This window comes from Fusarium oxysporum, chromosome 1, assembly GCF_000149955.1.
Source record: "Fusarium oxysporum f. sp. lycopersici 4287 chromosome 1, whole genome shotgun sequence".
NCBI lineage: Eukaryota > Fungi > Ascomycota > Sordariomycetes > Hypocreales > Nectriaceae > Fusarium > Fusarium oxysporum.
Window position 1 is genome coordinate 1217702 of NC_030986.1, and position 25753 is coordinate 1243454.

At 48.9% G+C, this 25753-nt stretch overlaps 9 protein-coding genes and 1 non-coding gene across 13 annotated transcripts; 6 read left to right on the plus strand and 4 right to left on the minus strand.

Annotated features, from left to right (window-relative positions):
• Nucleotides 1-526: 526 nt before the first annotated feature.
• FOXG_11224 (uncharacterized protein) lies at nucleotides 527-841 on the minus strand (the record flags this gene model as incomplete). Its single annotated transcript, XM_018390771.1, has 2 exons — nucleotides 527-621; nucleotides 673-841. The coding sequence occupies 2 exons, from the start codon at nucleotides 839-841 to the stop codon at nucleotides 527-529; spliced, it is 264 nt and encodes an 87-aa protein (XP_018249297.1).
• A 1961-nt stretch (nucleotides 842-2802) lies between these two features.
• On the minus strand, nucleotides 2803-3073 carry FOXG_11225 (anaphase-promoting complex subunit 11; the record flags this gene model as incomplete). Its single annotated transcript, XM_018390772.1, has 2 exons — nucleotides 2803-2870; nucleotides 2932-3073. 2 exons carry the CDS (start codon nucleotides 3071-3073, stop codon nucleotides 2803-2805), a joined length of 210 nt encoding a protein of 69 aa, XP_018249298.1.
• On the plus strand, nucleotides 3005-5166 carry FOXG_11226 (uncharacterized protein). The gene is made up of 2 exons (XM_018390773.1): nucleotides 3005-4710; nucleotides 4764-5166. The coding sequence occupies exons 1-2, from the start codon at nucleotides 3755-3757 to the stop codon at nucleotides 4822-4824; spliced, it is 1017 nt and encodes a 338-aa protein (XP_018249299.1). The 5' UTR covers nucleotides 3005-3754; the 3' UTR covers nucleotides 4825-5166.
• A 126-nt stretch (nucleotides 5167-5292) lies between these two features.
• FOXG_11227 (40S ribosomal protein S2) lies at nucleotides 5293-7434 on the plus strand. The gene is made up of 3 exons (XM_018390774.1): nucleotides 5293-5720; nucleotides 5860-6117; nucleotides 6189-7434. The coding sequence occupies exons 1-3, from the start codon at nucleotides 5463-5465 to the stop codon at nucleotides 6444-6446; spliced, it is 774 nt and encodes a 257-aa protein (XP_018249300.1). The 5' UTR covers nucleotides 5293-5462; the 3' UTR covers nucleotides 6447-7434.
• On the minus strand, nucleotides 6609-12481 carry FOXG_11228 (uncharacterized protein). The gene is made up of 7 exons (XM_018390775.1): nucleotides 11697-12481; nucleotides 11189-11395; nucleotides 10903-11139; nucleotides 10719-10850; nucleotides 8758-10669; nucleotides 7436-8706; nucleotides 6609-7385 (listed from the first exon to the last, which is right to left on the minus strand). Exons 2-7 carry the CDS (start codon nucleotides 11328-11330, stop codon nucleotides 6832-6834), a joined length of 4248 nt encoding a protein of 1415 aa, XP_018249301.1. The 5' UTR covers nucleotides 11331-11395; nucleotides 11697-12481; the 3' UTR covers nucleotides 6609-6831.
• Nucleotides 11973-13937, plus strand: FOXG_11229 (uncharacterized protein; the record flags this gene model as incomplete). Its single annotated transcript, XM_018390776.1, has 2 exons — nucleotides 11973-12529; nucleotides 12581-13937. The coding sequence occupies 2 exons, from the start codon at nucleotides 11973-11975 to the stop codon at nucleotides 13935-13937; spliced, it is 1914 nt and encodes a 637-aa protein (XP_018249302.1).
• A 1074-nt stretch (nucleotides 13938-15011) lies between these two features.
• On the plus strand, nucleotides 15012-17847 carry FOXG_11230 (uncharacterized protein). 4 transcript variants are annotated; one of them, XM_018390778.1, is made up of 4 exons: nucleotides 15012-15752; nucleotides 15804-15916; nucleotides 16022-16906; nucleotides 16955-17847. In XM_018390778.1, exons 2-4 carry the CDS (start codon nucleotides 15833-15835, stop codon nucleotides 17195-17197), a joined length of 1212 nt encoding a protein of 403 aa, XP_018249304.1. In that variant the 5' UTR covers nucleotides 15012-15752; nucleotides 15804-15832; the 3' UTR covers nucleotides 17198-17847. The 4 variants fall into 4 exon arrangements, with proteins under 4 accessions (XP_018249304.1, XP_018249303.1, XP_018249306.1 ...); XM_018390777.1 differs by having other exon boundaries at nucleotides 15012-15916; XM_018390780.1 differs by having other exon boundaries at nucleotides 15012-15916; nucleotides 16022-17847.
• Nucleotides 17848-17975: 128 nt separating this feature from the next.
• Nucleotides 17976-18073, minus strand: FOXG_20484. The gene has a single exon. It is a non-coding gene; the product is annotated as a tRNA-Leu (tRNA).
• A 104-nt stretch (nucleotides 18074-18177) lies between these two features.
• FOXG_11231 (uncharacterized protein) lies at nucleotides 18178-19892 on the plus strand. Its single transcript, XM_018390781.1, has one exon. The coding sequence runs from the start codon at nucleotides 18317-18319 to the stop codon at nucleotides 19676-19678; it is 1362 nt and encodes a 453-aa protein (XP_018249307.1). The 5' UTR covers nucleotides 18178-18316; the 3' UTR covers nucleotides 19679-19892.
• Nucleotides 19893-23262: 3370 nt separating this feature from the next.
• On the plus strand, nucleotides 23263-24475 carry FOXG_11232 (uncharacterized protein; the record flags this gene model as incomplete). Its single annotated transcript, XM_018390782.1, has 3 exons — nucleotides 23263-23411; nucleotides 23486-23701; nucleotides 23912-24475. Exon 3 carries the CDS (start codon nucleotides 23945-23947, stop codon nucleotides 24473-24475), a length of 531 nt encoding a protein of 176 aa, XP_018249308.1. The 5' UTR covers nucleotides 23263-23411; nucleotides 23486-23701; nucleotides 23912-23944.
• Nucleotides 24476-25753: the final 1278 nt, after the last annotated feature.

Genomic DNA, 25753 nt, shown 5'->3' on the forward strand with positions numbered 1-25753 from the left:
TTAATGCCCGTCATTTGCAGCCCTCCATCAAGAAATGACTGGAATTCTTGTGCCTGGGACACAATAGAACTTGAGCATTGACTGCTACCGTCTTGTGGCTTCTGGCGACAGGACTGCATACTCTCCATGAGTGCATTGCAAGCTACCTGGACCACCAGAGGTACCAGTGTAGGTTGCAAGTTCTTCATCTCGCCGACTTTGCCTCGCATGCGCTGCTCAAAATCAGACATGAGGTTCGTGTCAAAGTCATCATTGTTGCTCTTCTGTAAGCGATCGTAGTCTGGGCATTGTTAGCACTCAGTTCTTGCAGTGTATGTGGTTGAACACTAACACGGTGTAGGCACCTGGCCCCCTCCAGGAAAGATGATCTTGTAGACATCATTCCATCTCTCTTCCTCGACCTCTTTGAGATCCGCCCCTGGGTTGCATTTTCTTGCTCTTGCATGCAGTGCCTTGGACTGGCTTGCGTTGATGCCTTCCTGCTCCTGAGTGTTGCGGCTTTGAACTTCGCAAGGCGCAGACGCTCTTAAATGTTTAGAGAGCATCCGCTCTGTCTTGAAACACTGGAAACAGCGCTGACACTCGTGTTCTGGGAGTGTATGGCTTCGGAAGATGTGTTCCCTAGAGATACATTAGTTTACTCCTGGATGCTTCAGGACGAGCATCACTTACTTGACTCGGTGGACCGACTCCCACCCAGGCCCGCAGCAACTTCTTGAGTTTTCATAGCGTTCTGGGTCATGCTTGTAAAAGGGGCACGCAAATCGTGGCGCCGTCGAAGTCGTCTTGGATCGTTTCTTATCCACAGACTTCCCGTCAGCTTCGTCTGTTGATGAATCATCGAGCTCGACACAGTCAAAGGCTCGCTTCTTTGACCGGCCAGGTACGACGATCCCTTGTTGAGGCTGGTTCACCAAGTTCACTAGTGGAACTGTCTCATCCTGACACTCAGTGGGTTTTTGTCCCGGCTCCAATTCCGGGACATCCTCTTCAAAGAGAACTGTGGCTTGTCGTGGCACATCCGCTGGCACTGGGAACAGTGAATTTCCATCACCTGTGATTATTCCCAGAGCATTATCAAACCACACAGGGTTTGTGGGGTCAACAGTACTGAAAAGATCGGCCTCGTCGCCAGTGACTAGGTTGCCCAACGCTGCATCATCTGCAAAGGACACACTCAATGACGAGCCCAAATAGTGGCCATTGTTGTGGCCAGCTGTCCGTGATGTGTAATCAGAAGCACTATGTCGACGTTGATGTCTTCGACCCAAGCTTCGAAGTTTCGATCTAGCCTTGAGTAGCAACCATAGCCACCCAAGTCTTCTGATCAGAACTTTGTTGGCCTCAGTCTTAGTCGCAGGGACGAAGGTTTGCGACGAGGAGCCGTGCTGAGGCCTGGGGTATGGCCATTCACCAGCTGACGAGAAGCTTGGATGAGCACTGAAAGTGGGTTGACTGAGAAGAGCCATGTCGTAGCTTGGGTAACCATTGGTTGAGGAACTCATAGGTAAAGGCGACTCCGAGTACCCATATTGTGGACGGACATTGGTGTTGATAGCGCCGAGACCTCCTTGCACTGCCCAGGGATAATTGGCCACTGGTCTATTATGCAGACCATCCTGAGATTGAGATTGGGCAGTGAATTCGGGTGAAGGTGTAGGGTACGAGTACATTGAGACGATGTGTTGGTACAGGAAATCGCCTTTGTTGATCTGAGGCGAAGCTTATTTATAGAAGGTAGCTTCTTGGTGGATAAACTGATTTATATTGTTGTACGGCGCTAGCCAAGTGAAACTAGTTACGATAAGGTATATATATGTGTTGTATATATATCTTCTGAACTAGGTTTCAGGTTAAATGGAAATAAGATCTCGTTTAGGGAGCCGGGAATGAAGAGAGGCGAAAATGAGATCCTTGGGGGAATAAGCTCGTATTTAACTTTGGAGGCCTTTGCGCAGCTGCGCAGTTGCCTCTGGTTGGTTGCGAACCAGGAGCTGAGATGGCAGCAAGGCAACGGGACCCTCTGAAAGTGCAACTCAACAGCCCCCAAAGTCCCTTATTTCCAGGATAAGTCTTGAGTCACAAGGGTTGCGAGCGGCTCTTTAGTCTTGGCTTTTGAATCCTTCCAAGACACGGGCAGCCGAGTTTGTAGTGAGGACAGAGGTTATGAACCCCTGGCTTCAGAGACAATTGGTCAATCGATTAAAAGAGAGCTCAATGAAACCCAGACAATGGCGATAATCCGCTAAAAGAGACAAGATATTCTCAAAGAGCCTCAATGAGACAACAAGGACAGTCAACAGAGTTGAGAGACTGTCTTGGGCTGTCATGGGAATGTCCAGACTATCAAGGCTTGACTGACTGGCATGGCACAGTCAGCTTGATTGAGGCTGTGGGCTCCCTCACACTAGCAGCCGAGTTGTGCATGGCTCACCAACTTGCATGTAACAGCGCAACCCATAAAATGTGCCAATAAACCAACCAGTAAGCGGCTGAATCGATTTGCCCAAATCCATTTTGGGTATGCCTGACGCCAATTTCTATGTATGCCCTGAAAAACGCCCGACGCCTTGCATAACATCATGTACGAGCACCGTTACTCGGCCTGCGTGACTGGTTCTTTCAGTTGTTCATTCCACTCAAAGCCTGAAAACAAACGTCAGCCTGATTTGGTTGAAAATGAAAGGGTTGGGGGCTATACGTTGACGACACATGGGGCATTGCCCTCTTGATGAATCTTGCTTGATCCATTCCAATATGCAGTGCTAAACACAAACACAGTCACAGTCAGCACGTCGATATTCACGATAATAGAGATAGAGATAGGTGAACTCGAACCATGTGAAAGTTATGACCGCACTTCCCCGATACTGAGATTCATATTGCGTTAGTAGGGTCTATCTTTATCAAGATGGTCTGATGTTTACTTACACAGGCTGCAATCGTCGCCTGGGTATTTACATGTCGGACACGTCCCGTCAAAGTGGACCTGACAGATACCACAAACATCGTCTTCAGGTATATCCCAGCGCCAAGTAGCGACCGTATTCCACTTCTTGATGGTGACCTTCATGATGTTTTGGAGGAAGAGAAGTCACGGGATCGATCTGGTAGAGATGAGGATTTCTGGAGCTAGGATCGAGACTCAAAGTGGCCGTGCAACCTTTGAGTGAAGAAGGGTCAAGGTTTGAAGCACTAACGCAGACGCGGGGAGGCACATGAGCTCAGGTTGACAAGGTGAGAGGCCCAGACTCCAACCGAGTGGATTGGGCTGTAGTGATGGGTGGGCGCCTCCGTTTGGCGCTTCAGTGACCTCATCCGCTGAGAGCCACCCACTGAACAAGCTGTAGCCCGCTGTAGAAACCCCTCCGACTCCGTCATCGTCCACCGTTGGAAATGCCTGATGGAGGTGGTCCAAGCTCCTCACGATTTCGCCAACCTCGCCCGCACTTGCGCGAAAGGTATCATCCATCCAAAGTTGACTCGATTGGTCGTTAACCTCTCGTCATCAACCTCACTCGCCTCACGTCAAGTCCACCAGACAACTTTGCAGTACTCTCCCGCCGACGAATGAGGACGCAGACGGACAGTTAAGCCTTTTGCTAACTGTCTTTTCCTACAGTGTCTGGCCTGCGAATTTATATTTCGTTTGGCTCTGACTCTTATCAATCGCTCAGGAACTTGCCCTACATCAAGTCACTGAGTCCGACGAACTCCCACCACCTCTTCATATCCTAAACACAACATCTATACGATGGCGTCTATCGCATTCTGCCGCTCAGCAAGAGCTGGCATTCCTCAATGGGGCTCCAAGGTTTTCCGACCTTCCCTGCTCACCCGCCGAAACTTCTCATCCTATCTCGTTACCCCGAAAGAGCTTCACGAAGCCCTCAAGAAGAACCCTCCGTCACCGATCAGCACCGATCCTCGAGTCATTCCTCTCTGCGCATCATGGTTTCTCCCCAACGATGACCGATCCGGTATCCAAACGTTTCGCGAACAGAGAATTCCCAAGGCCCGGTTCTTTGACCTAGATAAGGTCATTGACAAGCGCAGTCCCTATCCTCACATGCTTCCTAACCCCAAAGGCTTCGCTGCTGCCATGAGCGAGTTGGGTATCCGAAAAGAGGACATTGTGGTGGTGTACGACAGCAAGGAGCTTGGTATTTTCAGCGCACCGCGTGTGGGCTGGACCATGAAGGTTTTCGGCCATGACAAGGTTCACGTACTAAACAACTTCAAGCTGTGGGTGGATCAGGGTCTGCCTACCGAGTCGGGGGAACTCTACAGTATCGAGTGTTATCCTTACCAGATCCCCGAGATGGAAGAGAATCGAGTTGCAAGCTTCCAGCAGGTCAAGGAAATCGCACAGGACCACAACAAGGAGGGCGCTGAGGGCGTTCAGATTCTTGATGCCCGACCCTATGGACGTTTCACTGGTGAAGCCCCTGAGCCCCGCGAGGGTCTTTCCTCTGGTCACATTCCTGGATCTATCAACATCCCCTTCAGCTCTGTTCTGGACCCTGAAACCAAGGCTTTCCTCCCTAAGGATCAACTGAAGAAGCTGTTTGCGGAGAAGGGTGTTGACCCTCAAAAACCTATCATTTCAAGTTGTGGTACTGGTGTGACTGCCTGTGTTATTGATACTGCACTTGAAGAGGCTGGCGTTGGTTCCCCTGACTCCAGGAGGGTCTACGATGGCAGTTGGACGTAAGTGCCTCATTTGAAAAGTTCATGATATGGACTATGCTAATATGTAACAGTGAGTGGGCTCAACGGGTGCAACCTTCAGAAAACTTGATTGTCAAGACAACGAAGGAGTAATGTGACTTGGTGTCTGGTCTAAAAGACGGCGAATACCAAGTAGTCGAGCTGCGATACCCTCATTAATGATGGCCTGTGGTGAACAGGCGTGTACGAAGAAGAGCATGGATTCCCAATTCCCCTCCGTGGTTTAGTTCTGTGTCTGGTTCAGGTGTCCATTGAAGGACGAGAAAAATGGCTCATGGTTGTCCTCTAGCATTCCCACACTTTTGCATTATTTTTCAGTATATATATGTGTGTATACGTGAAGCAATTGACTGATGGAATTGTCAATATTGAGTCTGAGTCTGAGTCTGAGTCTCTAAAGTTGCAGTATCGGACCGGGATGTTGTAATTTGCCGATCAGTCATGATGGGCGGGGTGGCTTGTCCACACCGAGAATTGGACCATCCTAGTTTCGGTGAGGATCAAGGTGAGGTCCACCCCCACTACTCTCACCTCGAATGCGGCCTAACAATTAAGGCTCCATCTTTCATTAGGGCTCGCTAACGTGAACCTCCAAAAATTGTGTGCGCTATCCACCCCACCTGGGCCAAAAAGTTCCAGTATCGCCAACACCAACAGCAGCATCTTGCTCTTGCGCAGACCACATCTTGCCTCCCACCCCCTCCAGCGCAAAACAACAAAAATCCTTCACAATGGCTGATCGTGGAGCTTCTCGCGGCGGTGGTTTCGGATCCCGAGGCGGTGATCGCGGCCGAGGACGTGGACGTGGCCGTGGTCGTGGTCGCGGCAAGAACGAGGAGAAGGAGTGGCAGCCCGTCACCAAGCTCGGTCGATTGGTCAAGGCCGGCAAGATCAACAGCATGGAGGAGATCTACCTTCACTCTCTGCCCATCAAGGAGTACCAGATTGTCGACAACTTCCTGCCCAAGCTCAAGGATGAGGTCATGAAGGTGCGAAACACAGTTCCCTGAATCTATCACACGAGGAAGCCCTAGAACGAAGCGGAAATACAAAATCGAAGAAGGAGAAAAAAAAATACGCAATTGGAAGGGGAAAAACGGCTTGCTAACTCGTCATTCACAAACACAGATCAAGCCCGTCCAGAAGCAGACCCGTGCCGGTCAGCGAACCCGATTCAAGGCCATTGTCATCATTGGTGACTCCGAGGGCCACGTCGGTCTCGGTATCAAGACCTCCAAGGAGGTTGCTACCGCCATCCGTGCTGCTATCATCATTGCCAAGCTCAGCGTCATCCCCGTGCGACGAGGTTACTGGGGTACCAACCTTGGTCAGCCTCACTCCCTGCCCTGCAAGGAGTCTGGCAAGTGCGGTTCCGTCACCGTCCGTGTACGTACACCAACAAAGAAGCGAATATCCTCGAAAAAAAAAAAGAACGTAAAAAACTGACAGTTTTATAGCTCATCCCCGCTCCCCGTGGTACTGGCCTCGTTGCCTCTCCCGCTGTTAAGCGATTCCTCCAGCTTGCCGGTGTCGAGGACGCCTACACCTCCTCCGCCGGTTCCACAAAGACCCTCGAGAACACCCTCAAGGCTACCTTTGTGGCCGTCTCCAACACTTACGGCTTCCTTACCCCCAACCTCTGGAAGGAGACCAAGCTCATCAAGAGTCCCCTGGACGAGTACGCCGACACACTGCGGGAGGGTAAGCGATACTAGAGCTAGAGCGGGAAAGTTTTATGCTGGGAGCTGGAAACTGGTGCCGCGGAGTCACGATTCCTTGTGTTTCATTGCATAGGTTGGCCGGTTAGGACACGTCGGATCTGAGGCTATGAGAAATAATGGCTTAAGGTCTGAATGAAAAAGAAATTTCATCCTTCATGATTGCTTTTTTTGCAAAACAAACATCGGTCCCTCATTATTTACCTGCGTGTGGTGATAAAGAAATGGTGAAAATTGAGAGATTGAGCTAACAACACAAAACTAACTCCAAATACCAAGTCTAGCCAAAGCACCAATAACTAACAACTAATACAAGGATAAAGCAGTAGACCCTACTCAACAGCCGAAAAGCCGATACCAGTCGCATATTTCACATATATCACTACAAATCAAACAAACTATCTTGATCTGACTCCTGGTCCTCTTGCTGCTCTGGCAATTCGGACTCTGGCTCGATAACCTCCAACTCAACCGGGTGAGACTGTATTTCAGTTGTCACTTGTCTGAGTCTCAGCCGCTTAGGCAAAGCCCCGGACAAGCCTTGTCCCCACGTACCAGCGCTGCTCGATTCTGCCTGAGTAGTCCCAGGTTCTGGAGGGGAGACGGAGGAAGAATCAGGCTCAGTCAGGAACGTTGGGACAATTGGTGAAGGTGCTTGGGCACGAGATGAGCGCCGTTCTGAGGATGGGCCTGCCTGAGTTTCTTCCCAAAGTTGCATCGCAGCTTCGTCCATTTCAACATCTGTGCTTCCGACAGAAGAACCCTCCCCTTCAGCGGGCTCATCGTCTGAAACCTCGGGCTCGCTTCGAGGCTTGCTTTGGGGAATATCACGAGGATTGACCCTGGGCAGCGCACTGGGATCCACTGGGACGTTCTTACGACCAAATAGAGCACTTAGGCGCTGAGTCCAAGTCCGTGGTTCTTCTGTCTCTATACCTACAGCAACATGTTAGTCAGAGTTTGGCGCTACATATTTCAATGCTTACCACTCTTGATGAGATCCTCGATATACTTCTTCTGCAGAGGCGTGTCTCCAAGGAGATACTGAGAAGACCCGGTTGTGAAAGTTCGACGAGAATCCGCTAGATCCTGGAACGTGACAGTGAACTCCTCACCAAGACCAGGGAAATGGTGGACTTGACTTTCGGATGTGTCCATGCTTTCAGTCATGTCAGGAGCCATAGTCGTGGCTTCAGGCTGGACTTCGCGATGCACTTTTCGTTGAACTGTAAGCAATACGGATGAAATAGGTGATACTGGAGGCGTAGCAACTCGTACTGGGATCCGTGGCGCCTTGGTTGGTTCCGGTGCCAGAGGCGAAGGAGCAGGCCTGTAGAATGTTCCGGATCTGATGCTCTCGGCTGTCGATTCGCTTTGCAGATGAAGCGGCCAACGATTGATATCCCAAAACCGTGGTGCTTTGCCTCTGCGATCAGGATGAGCAAAGGACCAAACTGGCTCACGTCGACGAGGGGATCGAAGCCTCAGTCCCTTTTCATCCACACTGCGATCAATGCGGTTTGGGAATAGCATACTCTTGTTCTCATAAGCCTCGCGGAGAATTGCCTTTCGAACAACATCAACAGTAAACCTGTACGACCGGTTCTGACATCCGTAAGTGATTTCGGGGTATCCAATGTCGCCAAACTCATCTGCGGGCTGAGATACACACATGATTTCCGCGTAGTCTGGCCTGGCATAATTGTCCAATGGTACGTTGGGGTTATACTGAGGCAACTCTGGTCGTGTTCTAGTATCTGATTCCCATTGTGACACCATTGTGTCGAGAAAATCGCGGTTACGGCCTTGCTGTTCGGGTGTAAGCTGCCTCCTGTACCTTTCCATCCTCTCTTGAAGTTCCCTTATCGTCCTTCCAAGTCGGAAGCAGAGGCGTTGGAAGAACCGGTGGTTTCTAGACATATCTTTCTCGCTAGCGTCTCTGCCACTCACAGTACCAAGCCCTACCCAACTGCGGAGGTTTTCAATTTCGGGAAGACCAAACATGTAGTTACCAAGATCCTCCGTCTCTGGGACGCTGACGTCTGTTGAGATGGTCATAATTTCATCTTCGTCGTCGCTGTCACCACTATCATCGCTGTCATCGCTGTCGTCATCGTCATTGTCGGGTTGACCACCCCTAGTCGCTTGTACAGCTTGCATGTATGCGTCCAGGTCATCGTCAGTGTCGAGCCACCGAACACGTTGCTCAGGATGAAGGTTGGGTACAGAACATGATACACTGTTGTCCTCGTTCAATCTAATCTGTTAGAAAATCACTTATACTATGGGCTGGATATAGGGGACTTACTTAATCACTCCCCTTTTGTCAAGAAGTTCCAGTTCTTCCAAGGCCTCCTCATTGGAGAATCTCCAGCGCTTCACTGGCCCATCACATACTTCATTGAGTGACACCATGAAATTAGCAAAGTCGCAAGAGCCGGCATTAGCTGAGCCGCTCGGATACATGATGTCCTTAACTCTTTGTTCGAATATGGCAGAGAGAGGACTGATGCCATGATGGTTGATCTTTGGGTCGACAGTGTTGGAATGGATGGATTTCATGCCCAATAATCGCAAAAAGTCTTCCTCCAAGGGACGGATATGAGCCAAATCCTGTGAGCCAGAGGCGAAGTCTTCCCCTTTGAAGTCCAGCCCCGTTTCATCCCAAGGCCTGCCCGAGAGCCCCTCAAGCATCAGTTGCGTCATGTCGGCCAGGAAGGGTCGCGGTACTCGTTCGTTTTGTAAGGATATCCGCCTTAGTAGGGTTTCGCATCTCCTCAGCAACTCCAGAGTCTTCTTCATGTCGTGATCCAAAAAATCGTAAACAAAAGGACCCATCCAGTTCTTGGGCAAATCCATGATGGGTTCTTCGCGTTCCTCCCACCGCTTGTGACCATAGCATTCTTTGACGGCGTGCTCATACGACCAGTTCTTCCAGAATCGCTCTGCTTCGAGGTACCATCTATGCGCCACAGTGTAGCTGAAAGGATCGCGAGACTCCTTTTCGGGAACGTCTGCTACCTGCATAGTAGGAAAAAGGATACCTGCGTCTGGCTTCTCTGGAATTCTGGGTGGCGGCAGAATGAGTGTGCGGAAAATGTTGCAGACTGCAAGATTCTCAGAATTGTCCAGATGGTTCAAGGTCTGTTGGAGGGCTGCTCGTTGACTTCCACGAAGTGTGGCAAACGCCTGAAGAGCACTTGGGCTGAAGCTTTTTCGGTTAGATTCCGACTTGAACTTGGCTTCAGATGCTCTAATCAGTTTGTCGGTGGTTGGCATGCCTGAAAAGACGCACTTCTCAAAAGCGTTGTTCTCAATCTTGACCAGCTCATGAAGGGAAGATTGGGAACGAGGTGCAGATCCCCAGAAGTAGGGGGCCTCGGATGCATAAAGATCGATGTACTTTTCGAGAACATCACCAGGCAACTTGTAGTGAACATCAATGGCTGGTCGAATCTTGTTGAGGAGCAACCTTCGCTCGCCCATTTCACTTCGAGGCCTCTCGACAGTGGTCTCGACGCCAGGAATGGGTGGCAGCCTCTTACTATAATTTGGCCACACGTTATCAAATTTGAGATTCAGCCTGGGCTTGCCATAGTGATACTGCTCAAAAATCCAGTGTGTACGAAGCATGTCAATAACTTCATGGAGTTCTGCACCCCAATCTTCACCCTGCCAATTGTGAAGAAGGTATGAGAAGTACTCAGTCAGCTCTGCAATCTTTTGACCCCAGTTCAGAGTCCGATCTATATCTTCATCGGCAAGGAAGTTTCTCGCACGATGGAGTAGGATCGCTGGCGGCTCAATCTTCCATCCCTTGTAGGGGTAGAGATTAAAGTCATACTTTGGACCACCAAGCGCTTCAACATAGTCTTTCAGCCAAGCTATATTCTGTTCTTGGCGAAGCTTTTCACGTCCGGACCGTTCAACTGCTGGTTTGTTGCTGCCTTGGTCTACAGGGCCCGTTCGAGTACTAATCACGAAACCGGGAATTAAAGGCTTCTTGGTAGGGGCAGACTGGCCTTCCAGGTTATCCGCGGGCTCAGCAGGGTCAATGTGGATAGATGGAATATCACTCGAAGGGCCGGCGGTTTCTGGACCAGCCTGAGAGGGACTTGCTTCGACTCGAGTCCAATGCAACAAACGGCCTTCGGGGCGTGCTCTAGTACGAATTCGCGCAGGCAAGGTAAGTGTACTAGCCAAGTTTGCTCGAGACGTTCCTTATGAAAGTTAACAGAAAGAATATATCATAATTCGTATGTTACTTACGCCGTGAAGATTCCCCGGCTTGCTCGTTTCGAGTCTCACGCAAGGCTTTCTTCTGTGCTCGGCGTGGTGACTTTGGCGACCGGCGGCGTGACCCGACCCCCGATCCAGCTCTCTTTCTACCGCTCTCTAGGTCTTGAACCCATAATTAGTATATGGAACGCCTTTGAACGAGATTGTTTCATACCATCACGGAGTTTTTTGAGGCCTAGATGGGGATATCTACTGTCAAATAACTTTGTGGCAGCAATCAGGCAATTAGCCGATCCCCCCATGAAGTCATCCAGACGTCTACCCAATACCAAGCGCTTCAGTGTAGCCGCGAACTCATTATAGTTCTTGTTTTCTTGAAAGCGAGTGTATGATTGTTGGGCTTCAGGCGGGAGGCGCTCAAATTCGAAGCGGAAAGTCAAGAGAATTATTTCTGAGGCATGTAAGTATATCTAACACACAAAAGCTGAAGTCTGCCTTACCCAAGAGGTCCCGGATCCTGTCTGATCGACGGGCCAGGGGTGAGCTACTCGCCAAAGCTGGCGCATCTTCTGAAGGGGGGTTGCCAGCCAGGTTAAGCCCTGGGATGCGTGAAGCACTTCCCTCATCCATAGGCCCCGCCATGGCGAGTTGATGGTGATCGGAGATACGGTATCAGACTCAAAAATTATTAGGCAAGGGAACAATGACTGTGAAGGAGGTGGTGAGCTTCCAGGTCGGATTGAAGAAAAGAAAAAAGGAAGCCAGAGGAAATGGAAGATGGTATGGAGTGAAAGAAGAATCTATCTACCCCTCTTTCAACAGGTCAATACAAGCATTGGCAGTTCCATCTTCTGCCTAGAATGAACAAAGGAATGCATTCAGGGACAGCCAGCATGGGCATTGACACCTTCCATCATCTCATTCACAGTAAGTTTAACAAAGAAGTCGGCAAGCCCGCTCCGCATTGAGCACAGAGCTCCCGCATAAGAAAGCCAAAAACATACTCACTAGGACAAAATTGCGGCGGAGATTTAATCACGCTGGGTGTTTAGAATGAAGTGAAAGGTTTGCAATCCGTTAGTTCTTTGTTTGTTAACTTGACGCCACAATCCAAGATGGTCGCAATGCCCAACCGTAAGGGGGACAAAGAAATGAACTGAATTCGGTTCAATTGAGCTTGTGTGCTGGCGTAGAAAAACATACGGAATGATTTGAGACAGTCAAGTCTGAAGAATCCTTTATTCACTGCTACTCTCCTGTCTGTAGCAAAGCAATTGCGCAACCATGGCTAGAAAGAATGGTGGAAACACCAAGAAGGATTCCGGAAGACGGATTCGCCGACAAACAGAAGGGACAGCGATTGCCCCTAGGCTCGGACAGCGTCCAGGGAGGTCTCCAGCCAATCGTGAAATCAACCTCAGACTTAGACGAAGTCAGCGACTCCAAAGTGCGAGACCACAGCTGTTTCCAGCACCGCCTCACATGGGAGAAGTAGCAGCAGCGGAAGGCTATTCTGCGCAAAGTCAAGGGGAACAGACGGCAGCATCGACTAGTTCACCTGATACATCTGCACAAATGTCCTCTGCTGCTCATGAGCCCTCGAGGGCCCGAAAGCCAATTCCTCCAGATTGGAGACCACCATTGGCCATTGGTGAATCTCTTGGGGATAATCTGAGCCGCCTGGAAGAAGCAGAGCGATCAGTGCTTCAGTGGGAAGCTATTGTCGAAAATGCTCGGATAACTCAGCCGTTAGCAGACTTATCCGGTCTCGAACAGCAACTGCACAAAGCCAGACAGAGATTCTCACAGATGGAAGATACCGATGAAAACTTAATACCTGTGTAAGTCAGCCCGCTCGAAGGGCTATGGTGGCATATGTGCTGACCTTCCAGTGATGAGCTAGAGACAACCAAACGACAACGGATTCAACAACGAATAGGTCTTTTGAAAGCATCACTCGAGAGAAGTGAGTGTCCAGTTGGCGATACCAACATACGCTCTGCGATCCGGGCGTATCAGTCCGGGCGTATTAAGTGCTGGGACAAGTGGACGCTTCTGTATGCCGGTAATGTGGTAGACTTCTGTCCCTCATACGAGTCTTTTACCCTTGATCGAGACGAGAGGCTCGATCGATATCATAGCATGTACGGTGATGGCTGGCTCTGGTATGAGGCACCTTTAGCACCAAATGGTAACTACCAACCTGAACAGTTAATGGCTGCCACTTGGGCCCAGCCTTCTGGGTCATGCAGTGCCCTGACGGACTACCATTCTCATGCGTGGTCTATTCATATGGGCTTCCAGCGCGTGAAGGGATTTCACAGCCGCTTTATCTCAAGGCTGAATGATCCTAGCCCTATGGATACTGGAAAAGTCCTTCCATATGAGACGAGAATGAGAGAACATGGCTCGCCCGGGAGAGGCACGTGCTTTGTCGAAGATGACAGTACGGCGCCCCGAGTATGCTTTCATATGCAACTCGACAGTGGAGCCACTCATCTTTCTCTGCACAAGACCGATATGGCCTATCTGGCTATCGACCGCAAGACGTACCCAGCGCAAACTCACACTACAGTCGCAACTGCAAATTCAACCACAGTTGCGGCGTTGTATGAAATACGCGTTGACATTTGCCGACACAACGGGGAGTCACTTGTGGGTGAAGAGCCAGTCTTCCCGAATGCTCGTCGACAAATTGGTGGGATCGTACCAGTCATGGTATTAGTTGAGTCAACAGCAGACCAAAGCGAACCATTGGCCGAATGGTATAAAGAGGCTTTGAAGAATGGCGAGGATGTCTCCGAGGAAGCGATGGCCGCACGTTATAAGGGCCAAGATGAATCCCGTCTGTCTGGAATGCTTCCGTTTCAAGTGTGCTACTTCTCTGGGGCTCCTGGGGCACCAACCTTCTGGTTCGGAGAAGACCGGCGCGATGTACTCGGAGCGGATCGCATGCCAGGTCATCAACGATGGGAACGACATAAGAAAGCCTATATCGTAAAGCGCCCGGCCGAGTTCGAGGATTTGGATCGTCCAACGGTTATATTCGAACACAAAGGCAACGGCATAAGACTTGTTGACATGGACTCTAAGGAAGACAAGGGCACAAGTATATTGAGCGTTGAAAGACAAGTGACCTTAAAAGCAGGAGAAACACCGCAGAAGAAAACCTTGCCAGGCAAGGGTAGCTCATCGAAGTCAGGATCAACGAAGAGGAAAAGAAGACAGCAATCATGGCTAGGTAGATGAGCTGCACTATTGTTTTGCGAAGACAAGGAGGTTGCGTTTCGCAGAATTGGCTAGAATTGATACGTGCTTTCAGCTATAGCCACATTGCGCTGGACTTTTTCACGAATAAGATTTATGATGTTAATCAGGAGTATTTCTCGAGTCCATGTGAACAATGATAGATCGAAGTTGTAGCAGCGAAGATGGAACTCGAGATATACCTAGATGGGGTCTCCAGCCACAAGTGGCTCCTTCCTGCCGATCTTGATCTACGGCAGCGGGGATAAACTTGGGCTTATTCCCGGCCGCCACGATCTTTATTGAAAGTCAATGCTTGGCAGGAATGAAGCATTTGTCCATTGACTGATTCCGTAAATATTAACATTTAGAGGAACTCATGTCGTATTAGGTGGAGAATGTTGCATATATCTCGGTACAATCTCTTGTAAGACGTCAACAGCGATAACAAGACTCGGTTACACGCAGGTAATATTCATCCATGAAAAGAATGGAACTAACAATCACATGGGTCCGGTGGCCCAATCCAATGACAGCATCTTCATACTGTCCCTTTCTACTAAGCGGGTGCTGCAGCAACGACCGTGCAGCTTAAGAGCATTAAGAGTTGGTCAACGAGCTAATTAAGAATAACTTTATTAAGCCAAGACATTACATATATCAATGTCTTATACAGTAACTCTATCAATATTGAATAAGGTATCCAAGTACCTTATTCATATACGAATATCATTCATTTCGCTCTCATCATCGCCTCCACATATTGTCTAGGCAGTCAGCCTTAAGTCTTCAAGACTGCCTTACTGCGTGAGATGGATGGATTTCATCAAATGTTCTGATTTGGCAAAGGCGCTTTTGAATGCTGACAGGACCCTGAACCTGGTAAATTGATTACACGTCGAAAAGGGAAGAGGAAAGGCAAGCGTTTAGCATTAGGACCTTTCACAGACGGGTTGGGGTTTTATTGTTTCAGTGAAAAAGCAATACTTCTGCCACTATTTTTCTTTAACGTTTCTCTCGTTTCTTGGAAGGCTGCTGAGAGGGTTGCATCTTTCAGCTTCAGCTCCGATTTCCTTCCTTTTACCTGCATAAACTCCACTCTGCACTCCACGTTTAGGCTGAGCCTCCAGTGTCTTCCATCCCATGCCATTCCCATCCGACCCGTATCCTAACCTATCCATTTCTCTTTGGATCAGATTCTTCTTCCATTCTTTAGCTGCAAGCACTTCTGCTTATTGACCTGCTTCTTCCGGCTTCTGGTCCGATTCGAAGCTTGAACAACCCCTCTTCGGACGTCATCCTGGCTGGTGATGCTCTCGTCATTTTCAACAACATAGCGTCTTCCGATAATCTTCAACTCACAGCGCTTCGAATTATTGACCAGAGCGCTGCTTGTTGCCCCCACCTAGATCTTGGCAACATTGACGCATTCCTCCTAGACACCCGCACTCTGGGAATAGTACAACACCTCCAGTAGCTGGAGAGTAAAACGATATCCTTGCTTTAGTGGGAGCCTAGGACCCAACACGAGCACCCGCCGTCTTTCGCACGCAGCTACTGGTCTCGTCGCCAGGGCTCCATAAGCTTCCCCCTCCACCAACCTGCAATCGACACTTAGCAACTCTTGGATTCATGAACACCACTACATCACCAATTTCTCAGCATTTACGCTCAATTCTGGCATCGCAACTCTCCACACGCCCTGGCTCTGGCGTAGCCCGACGCTTTCGTCGCCATCGGGGCTCAGCCAGCCGCCCCCTCCGCTCCCGATCCCGCTTCGTCGCCGTCATCTCCCCCCACTCGACACCGCCGCTCTAGGTACCGTCCCTCACTAGGATACTCGGCTCACAGGGCCTCACAAACCTTAAGCCTGACGCTGCATCAACAAAGCCACGATCATGTCGGGCCCTGCGAGCGTGAGGGTCTCGGGTCCTCCAAACAGTAGCTTTCTCGTGGGCTATCCTGGTATCTCTGCGACTCTGGTACGTCAATTTCAGCTTCAGCTTGTCTTTGCTTACGCCCTCATCCTTACCTCACCAGTTCAAGTGCGCCGGGCCTCGTTATGCTGACATTGGTGGTTTCTGTAGCCGCGCATCGAAGGAAAAGTCGAAATTCGCCCTGGGCAAGGTTTTTCCATGCCCGTACCCGTCTCCCTCGTTCGAATATGTCTTCAGCGCCGAGAAACAATACATCCCGATGCCGATAGCATTGCGAAACGACATCTAGGCGCTCCCCGCCGCGAGACCACGGATCTAGTCGGAAAAGAGCAGCTCCTCTTTCGCTGCTCATCTGGAAAGGAGGCCGAGAGGATCATTGCTATGGATCTACCGTTCGTTCTGTTTATTCCTTTTGGTCGGGGCGGCGAAGAGTCGAATCGTCGTATACCTCCAGCGTCCCTCCAACTACCCAGCCGAACCGCCGAAACATACTACGAGCTCGTCGTTACTGTTCAGCAAGGCCACAGCAACCAGTACAAGTACACTTTTCCAATACCTTTACAACGCTACGATACACTTTCTACCTTCGGAATGTATAATAAGCCCGAATCCAAATTGGTCACCAACGATAATATCGTACACCTCGGCATCAATCTACCACGGTGGAGCTACGGCCCCAGTGATCCCATCACAGTATATATCAAACTGTCGCCAAACCTCGATTGGTTAAGTAAAGCGAAACGCGTCACAATTGAAAAGATTACCTTGACTGTTGAGGAGGAAATCACATTCAACCCAGAAGGTGATGAACCTACGAAAAAGATAAACAGGATCTCGAAACAGGTGCAACCGGTTAAGACAAAGATGCCAGAGGCGGGTTACGCCACAAACGTCGGGCTGACATTTCCATCCAAGGATCTGAGAGATCCAGAAGGCGTCGTCAGGCGGGGGAAGCCCCAATTTCCTCTTTACGAAGTCACATCATTTACCACGACTTCTACCCTTTACAAAATCGAGTTCTACTTGGTTATTAAGGTATGCTCTCTTCGGGTTTCCATGCCTCGTCTGCGCTAACAGTCCAAGGTCAATCTTAGTGGTGCCCGAGATGTAATGATACGTCAGCCGATTGTCATCTGCCCGTTAGATCAACAGGCCTGTAAGGAAGAGATGGACGCTATAGAACAGGCGGCCAAAGACGCCTCTCACGTCGATCCGAACAACCCGATGCTTCCAGCGCCGACTGTTATTCTCGCCAACGACCGCGATTCATTACGAGCATTGGGTCTATGTATGGTTGGAGGCCAGAAGAAGCCATTCATTGAATGATGAACTAGGAGGTCCAGGGATGGCTTTTAAGAACCTTTTTGCCATGCGCCACGCTCACCCGAAGATGGCAGGACGCCGTTGCGCCAATGAGCCGCAACTGAAGCCGCGTCGGGAGTATATCTCCCATGCCAGATCCAGCGTAACGGCACAACGGTAGAGAAATAGGTCGCACGACGGCGTAATAAAGGACCTGGCGAGAACGGAACTAAGCTATCGAAGTTTCCCTCCAGTTGAAGTATACCCAGGGGTGTTTGCATTTTGGGGAAACCGGCGAAGAGGGGATAGGGCTCTTGTAATACCGGGCATAGTTCATGGCGTTCCAGGGGGGCTTCAGGGAAAGGAATGAGCACAGGCAGTGGGCAAGTGCACGATGTAAATGTTCCACATGTCATCGTGATATAAATGAAATATATTGAATCTTATGAAGCCATGAGTTTTACAGATTGGTCTAATGAGTCATTTTCTGAGGGCATGAGTAGAGTTGATCCATACTCCGAGCATGAGGAGCTGAACTCGACATAAAGGAGATTGCACCAAGGAAAACACCTTCGAAAGACAATGGGAAACAATGGAAGGTTATTGTACTTGAGAAAAACAACGGAAGGATTGTTTGATAATTACAGAGAGGATTGCATAAACCTCAAGCATGATCCTATAGAGACAAACAAGCAACACAAATTATCCAGATCATCGGTTCTCGCCAATAACAATAACAAACAAATCAAGCAAGACAAACATCTAAGCGATGACGGAAACAGCAAAAATTGAATCGCTATTTTGCTAACTGGAGGGTTCGAACCTCCGCGGTTTCCCACTGCGGGTTTGGTTTCTGATTAGAACCTAAACACAGCGCCTTAACCACTCGGCCAAGTTAGCGATGATGATTCGTTCGTTGTTAAAAATGCCTCCGCTGTCAGAGTATATACTACCACAACTTTGGTGGGGGCAGAAAATATCAATATCGGAGCTCATAGGTTTGCATAAAATTATCCTTCAACATCAGTTCACGCCAATCGACCGAAGATTATTCTCGACGCCTCCGAAGCCCTTTCCGACAGTATCTCAAGCGATTTTAATATCATCTGAAGCTTAAGAAAGCTCTTTCGCCATATAATCGCCATGGCTTTTGACGACGACGATAATCCCAGTACCTTAGCACAACCAGCCAAAAGCACCAATGGTGCTGCTACAGAAGATGTCGACGATGACGCGCCGGATGTTAACCTCTTCCTATCCATGTTCGACAAGCATGGTGTATCAAGCAAAGCTATTCGCAAGGGCGAGAAGGATTTCGAGTCACATGGCACCCGTGCACAAGATGGTCTTCTCGAAGCGAGTCGCACTGTCTTGGATAATGTCCTAGGCTACACAAGGATACATCGCGAAGATTCCTGGGTTCGAGGATGGTGTTTTCCCGACTGGTGGGCCAAGGTAGAGGAAGCTGGCGAGAAGGAGGGCTTGTGGCTACGTGACAGAGTTGTCATGGTTGAGCATGAACGCGGAACATGGCAGAAAGATATTGGACGGGCGGTACCTGCACACAAGGAGCGCTTGGGTACGGGGAAAGTCTGGCTTTTGCCTGAGGAGGCTATTTTTCTCATCGAGAGAGGGACCATGGATCTCTGGTGGCCAAATCGACAACTGGAGGATATCCTACCCCACGCTGATGGAAAACCGAAGACGGATATGGGACCTGACGACTATGATGCCGGGCTGCCTTTGAGTCTTGAGGCAGCATATTCACTTTTTATCGGAAACGAGGGTGAGAGGGGCAAAATCACATTACCACAATACCAGGTTTACTCGCATCTGAAGCGAGCAGGCTTCTACGTTCTACGCGCGCCACCCTATGAGGCACCAACACCAACACACCAGTCCAAGACTCTATGGCAATGGCTATTCTCATTCTTCAACTCAGAATCACAACCAAAGCGAAACCCATCTGGACCTCTTGTTCAGCCAGGCCTTTACCGCGCTTATAGACCTATCTACGACCAACTTGCCATTCTTCCCCGCCACAAACCACTACCTACACCTCCCATAGTTCATCCTCCCCAAGATCCTTGGCGAGTTTTCTTTCACGTATGGAAATCAGGTGGCGCGCCATTCTCGAAAAAGAACCCACCACCACCTGATTTCCGCTTTGCGGTGGTTGACGCAAGCGATACATGCGTTCCAACGCTCGAACAAATCGAAGCTCTTCTAGAATCTACACCTTACGACCCACCCAATGAGGCTTGGAAGGGCCCTGGAGGACGGATGTATCAGCGACTAAAGCACGGACACCGCAACGTGCTGGTAGCGATTGTGGATCGCGGCCTCGTCAACTTTATGAGATTTGGCGAAGGAGCATTTGGAGAGGAGAGATTGTTTAAGAGATTTGATAATCAGGGAGGCCAGAGAGGTGGACCAAAGACAGGTCGTGGTGGAGGCAGAGGACGCGGTCGGGGTAGAGGCCGTGGTCGAGGACGGGGGAGGTGATGTCAGCTACAATGAAGAAATGAAATGCAACGACATCGAATGAATTGACGTCAAAACCTGATCGTACTATGTTTGCAACGGATTATGCAGATGAGCTGACGTGTGTCACGGTTTCCTCATGGTGCTATAATAAGAGTGATCTCGTTGGCTGACATGCTATACTGACAGACTAAGTTACCTATCGCAATCAACTACTCATAATCATCGTGAAAACTCGTATTTACTGTACTCAAGTTATTGTCAGATTTACAATGTCAGAACTTGGGCTCTGAGCTGGGAAACTTTGTCAGTTTCTTCTGTCTGAGTGTCATATGCGGCCCAACTACAAAACTGCCACCAAGAGTTTTGATGAGTGAAAATATTTGCAGCCATGGTAATTTACCCACAAGTGTATTTCAACATGAGATATGAGTCAGGTTTTACATTAAACAGGCAACCCTCGGCTAAGAGTATCGACTGGTTCGCTTGTCTTCAAGTTCAACCAGTCGCAACTATGTGCTACCCGGGAGGCGTTTCACAGACGTGACAATTCGAGCACAATTACAATCGATTACCGTCGAATCTCCGGAACACAAAATCCTTGCCTTGAACGAGAACGAAAGTGGCGTTGTTCCAAAGACCGAATGTGCAGTTGTGACAGACGAATCACATTGTGACCACAGCGAGACACTATTTGGATAAGTTGACAACTCAATTTGGCAGAAGTCGACCAACAAAAATGAGGGAATTAATGACAACACGGCATAAAAGACTCTGAAACTCAGACAGGCATATTATGATGATAGACAATGCAGAGAAGCATAATTGGCGCGACGCTGTGACTTGTCTTAACCATACACAGTAAAAGAGTTGGTGATTTGCGAGACGTGCATAATTGGCAGAGAGGCACGGTAACTCATGATAACCAACCAGGACGACCTAGTAGTGGGTATCATCGGCTCCTATTCAATTGAGAATGAGCTTAGGGACCGAGGGGAAACTTGGACTTTTACAATTCTCAGTGACATAAAAACCGAGATAGGTGTAGGATAACTTAAAGTGAACTTAGTAGGCTCTTTGACTAGTCCATTTTCGTCCCCTCGTATGAAGGTCTCAAAGATTTCTGACACCCTGAGGAGAGTCCAATTTTTCTTAATAATAAAATTTACAGGGATTGTTGAATTGTCGGGACTTAGTGGGTGAGATGGGCCGATCGCGAAGACCCGGTTACGTTACAAGATTGGGAACTTTGACGTTGAATCTGATGACAAGCGAGTCATGTAATATGAGTTGAAGTTTCGCAAGTCTTTTGAGGAAAATATGTAGATGATCAGAGTCTTTTCGCACTTGGCGTCATTGTTGTAAACATGTCCTTAGAAACTCATTCTTTCGTAAGCACTTGTACTAGATATCTTGCTTGACTGTCTCGGCGACCTCCAGATGGAGCGACGCTGACGAGAAGTCAGTAATCAACTCGTGTAAGCAAAGAAGAGGCAGGATTGGAGAAGACTGGCCGCGGGTGCTATACCGGCATGGTGCTATTTATCCGTCCTTGGCCCTGCCACTATGTGCGTTACCGTACAGTTCTGTACAACCGTCGGTTGTTGAGATGAGCTGAGTTGAGCTAATGTCCGTTGGAGTTTCGAGGGTTGATACCCTTTTTCGTTTTCAACCTCGGCAGTTTCATGGTGCAATTGAGTTGTCGACGAAGTCTACCATATGGTCATGAGTTTAAAGGGACGGCTCTCATCAAATATTCATGTGAGATCGCCCAAGAGATGAATTGGCTGATGACTCTCTCAGGAAGCTGAATTGCTATAAAAGACGAACGATGCCCAAATTGAGAGGCGTGTATCAGTGTTTAGATAGGGCGTGCGTATAAGCGCGGGAACCATGAAGTTGCGAGATTACAGATTTTCCCGCAAAAAGACTCGCTGTTCTCTATTGGCTACCGCCCAGAGCTGGAACACAATGCTGTTACATGATTGGCTAAAAAGAGCCAAATATGACATCATAATCATAACGTACTGGCCACCTATCCAGTCAGCACATGCCTCAACTTTTCACTTTCCAGGCATATGCAACATGAGGATATTGACTTTTTGGAGTGCTACCGCAAGTCAAGGTTTCGAATTAACAACGTGAAAGTGCCGAATTGAGCTAATTTTGTTGGCGATGAGGAGAAGAGAAGAACGGGAGAGTTGTCGGGACTTGTGATGTGATGTGGAAGGGTTTATTGGCTTGAGCTTGTGACTATTGATGGAAATCGTGGCATCATTGCTGCTATCAAGCCAGGCTTGTCTTGGCGCAGCGCTGCTGCTAGGGGGCGGTGTTGCGCTGGCTGGCTGAGTCGATCAGTCACAGAGGGTGAACCATTGCCTGCGATTAGTGGTAGGAGAACGATTTATTGTATCACTCTGTAACCTGACAGTGCTCGTTGCCAATTTGGAATCTCGTATCCTTGGCATTTAGCCTACACGTCTATTCACCGGGCCTTAGTGTTCAGAGGGAGCGGTGTCAGTGTATGCGTCAGTAGTTGTCAACTAGCACGGGTAGAATGATGCACAACCCCATAGGTGCCATTGGGGGGAATTGGAAAGACACATTGGAAATGATGCGACATGATAAAGTTCAATAAAAATACAAGGGTCATTGTTGATTAGAGTTGCTGTATCGGCACATCGAGTCGCGTCGAGTCCAGAACTTGACAACACCTTATCTAAGAGACTGTGAACCTATGGGGGTGACTGAGGATGTTCATAGGCGTGTATGTAGTATTGCATGAGCTGGCCTAAAGCGTCCACCTATGAGATGTTTCATGAGTGAACATTCGCAACCACAAGAAAGGGGATTCATCATCAGAGAAAGAGGTCAGAAAAAAACCAGAGCAGAAATGATGAGTGAGTATAAAAAGTTAAATATGGTTGAAAGGGAGATGAAGGGTGGAAGAACTGATGGCTTATACGGAACTTCTCCATGGTCAACTGCACAACTACCTTTCTGACTATTCGAGATTGTGCAGAGCTGACCTCGAGTTACCTGATAAACGCAATGAACCTTGACGTTCCAATCTTGGTTCGTTGTTGCTGCTCTTGGTGCAGCTAAGTGTGATGTTGATCCAAGGCTGGCAACTCTCGTGGCCAATCAGAACAAGCCATGTTGATGCAGTAAATCTCCAATAATGAAGAATGAGAATCGAAGGCACAGTCACTCACTCCAGTTCAGTGAGGGGTGAGCCAAGGTCTTAAGTCCAAGAGCCAATCTTAGTTACCAAGGGAGATGTTTAGAGTAATGGATCAGTCACAACAGTATCGTGTCAGTGCTGATACAGTTGCAGAACAAGTTCAGCATGAAATACTCTCGCCTCCAAGGGTTCAACTGATAGCGTTGCCTTGTCATTGATTCATTTCGTAAGATTCAATCAAGGCATCTATAAACCCACTCTTTTCTTCTACCGTTTCCACACAACTTCTCTTCCGGGCTCCCTGGCAATTCCGTTACGACGTAAGGTAACTGTTGACTTTTGCCTTAGCTCTTTGCATGCCCCACACGCCCCCATTTTGAGATTCCTGGACTTCCATGTCTACTATTCATTCTCCGTTCTCAACCTAACTTTAACTTATCCCTTTCCTACCTATTCCCCTTCCTCAACTATTCATCGTCAACTTGACAATCTCTCACTCGTTGAGTTCAGTTTGCTCCTCGATGGATCTCGGTCTCTACACAACTCGTACAACTACCTCTGAGTTATCCTGTACGTAATCCCTTCTCTTGTCCTTACTCGTCAACTTCCTATCTGCCAAGTTGAACTGCGCTTATTGTCTTTAGCCCTGGGCCCCCGGCTCTAAGATTCCAGAATCAGATCCTCAACCAACCAGGGTGTTGGTCTTGACTCTCCCATTCCTGCTTCCCGACGCCATCCACTTCAACTTTACCTGAGGTGACCTTAATTTATTTCATCTCACCTCCCAAGCTGTGGCAGTGGCTGTACTAGTTAGTCTTCTGCCTTGCCTTACCTCACCTTAGCCTCAGGTAATACCCAAGGTAATTAATTGGCAACCTGAGTTGCGACCATTGACGCGCAAGTCAACTCACTTCTTTTCTTGCAACTACCTAAACTCGATTTTTGATAACGCGCCATCACCTAATTCTCTGTCTCCCGTTTTTTTCCTTCTAAATCTCCCCAACGGTCAACCCAATTACATTTTCATCAACTGAAGCCAGTCAACTAACGACAACTCTTTCGCGCTCCAGTATAACCAAGTGAGATATTGCTCAAGTCGCGTCATGGAAAATACGGACAGCGACAAGCCCAGGCCGGTTGCGCCACCTGAGCCCATATCACCCGCGCTCTCTTCTGGTGCTCCCAAGCCGTCAACTTCTGGAGCTGCATCACCAGCTGGTGTTCCAACGCCAGACTCTGCCCTCGTCATAAAGGTTAAGAGCCCTTTGGTTGAGAGCGCGCCTGTTAACGTTGCAACAACTGGTATATCTGCTGCCCCAGCGCCCAGAGCCGCATCACCACCAGCAGCCATGCCGCCATCACCATTACCAAAGGCTTCAACTCCAGCTCCAGTTACTAAGGATCGCGCTCCATCACCGGCGAACGCGCATTCACCTAGTACTGCTAATGGTAGGTCACCAGTTGCTGCTCCGTCTGCCGCTATAAGTGCATCACCAAGGCAAGTCACATTTCCATTGTCATGGGTTGTTGCTCTTTCTTTCTCTATCCTCAAACCTCCCCAAACTCATCAAAACATTCACGTCGTGTTGGATTGCTTCGCCATCATGCCTTCGCGTCCTCAGCCAGTCAAGTGATTGAGCCAGAGAGTGAGCGAGTGGCGTGGCTTCGAACAAGGGTTTACGGCCTAAGTTAGTTGGCATTGCCCGATTTGTCAACACAAGGGCAATTGTTGTTGACTGCATCTGGCCTGACTGTATCTCATCGTGATTTCTTGAAAGATACGGTGACTCTGAATCTAATCACCGTCGACGAATCAAGGAAGTGACAGGATTTGATCCCAAGCGGTGTCGAATGTTGCCCAACATGAACCGAATAGGCTGAATCACTCACTGCCGCAAGTTGCATTCACACTCTTTAGTTGGAGATGTAGCTGCAACTGCACTGCAACTTTCCTGCTTCAATGACAACTGGCAGCAGCGATTGTCTTTCTCTCTCTCTCTCTTGTTTTATCCTAGCTCAAACCTTCTTTCCTGCTCATGCTTTCATCTTTGTTTTGGTATTATTTGCTTGTGTTTTGTCTCAACATACACCCTCATCCTTCAAAGTTTTTGGCAAACTCAACTATTCTTTTGACCTTGTAATGAGAAAGAGGAGGATTTTGGAGCCAACCACACACTCTCACATTCACCCTCAGGGTGCGGACCCAAGACTATGGTTTCTGTAAAAGACCTTAGGTACCCCAGCTCTTCTTCCCATTCCCCCTTTGGTCTCACATCCTTGCCCCTGTAACATCGTCATCTTTCACCTCGTACTGGATATTATACACCCCTGCAACCACGTCAGGCTTCATCAACCTAACAAACCTCACCTCAACTTGACGATGGATTCGGGATCCCGTCAGCCCCAGCCCGCATCTTTTCTTATACTATATACACCGATGCTTTATTAGATCGAGTGGTCGTTGGGCATCTTACTTTCTGCCTGAGTTCAGCAGTGATTGACTTGATTCAATGCATTTGTCTTATACCACCCTGTGTTTCAGAATATAGCGCTGGCCAATGAATCACATCTAACTCACCCTCACAGACAGACCAACGGTCGCAAGATTTCCATCGGCGACGCAGATGTTGAAAGCGAGCTAAGTGAGCCGGCGAGCACTGTACATTCTCCGTCAGGGGTCGACTTCAACGAACTCGAGGACGAGATAGTAGTGGGCGCTCGCACTAACGGTATTCGCAAGTCGTCACCTCTTCGGCCAGCATCTGAAGCCGATGACGAGATTATGGGAGATGCTGAGGATGAGCCCGTGGCTTCTCACTATCCAAAGAGAAAACGCAACTCTATTTTCCATGACCTGAGTGAAAGGAAAATGGAGCCGGTGAGGTCTCTCGCTGACGAACGACAACCACAAG

Coding starts and splice junctions, on each gene's coding strand:
- FOXG_11226 (XM_018390773.1), top strand. CDS start 3,755: ATGGCGTCTATCGCATTCTGCCGCTCAGCAAGAGCTGGCATTCCTCAA. Junction 4,711..4,763: donor GTCTACGATGGCAGTTGGAC/GTAAGTGCCTCA, acceptor AATATGTAACAG/TGAGTGGGCTCAACGGGTGC.
- FOXG_11227 (XM_018390774.1), top strand. CDS start 5,463: ATGGCTGATCGTGGAGCTTCTCGCGGCGGTGGTTTCGGATCCCGAGGC. Junction 5,721..5,859: donor TCAAGGATGAGGTCATGAAG/GTGCGAAACACA, acceptor TCACAAACACAG/ATCAAGCCCGTCCAGAAGCA. Junction 6,118..6,188: donor GCGGTTCCGTCACCGTCCGT/GTACGTACACCA, acceptor ACAGTTTTATAG/CTCATCCCCGCTCCCCGTGG.
- FOXG_11228 (XM_018390775.1), bottom strand. CDS start 11,330: ATGGCGGGGCCTATGGATGAGGGAAGTGCTTCACGCATCCCAGGGCTT. Junction 11,140..11,188: donor CAGGATCCGGGACCTCTTGG/GTAAGGCAGACT, acceptor TACATGCCTCAG/AAATAATTCTCTTGACTTTC. Junction 8,707..8,757: donor GACAAAAGGGGAGTGATTAA/GTAAGTCCCCTA, acceptor CTAACAGATTAG/ATTGAACGAGGACAACAGTG.
- FOXG_11230 (XM_018390777.1), top strand. CDS start 15,833: ATGTCGGGCCCTGCGAGCGTGAGGGTCTCGGGTCCTCCAAACAGTAGC. Junction 15,917..16,021: donor CTGGTATCTCTGCGACTCTG/GTACGTCAATTT, acceptor TGGTTTCTGTAG/CCGCGCATCGAAGGAAAAGT. Junction 16,907..16,954: donor AGTTCTACTTGGTTATTAAG/GTATGCTCTCTT, acceptor TAACAGTCCAAG/GTCAATCTTAGTGGTGCCCG.
- FOXG_11231 (XM_018390781.1), top strand. CDS start 18,317: ATGGCTTTTGACGACGACGATAATCCCAGTACCTTAGCACAACCAGCC.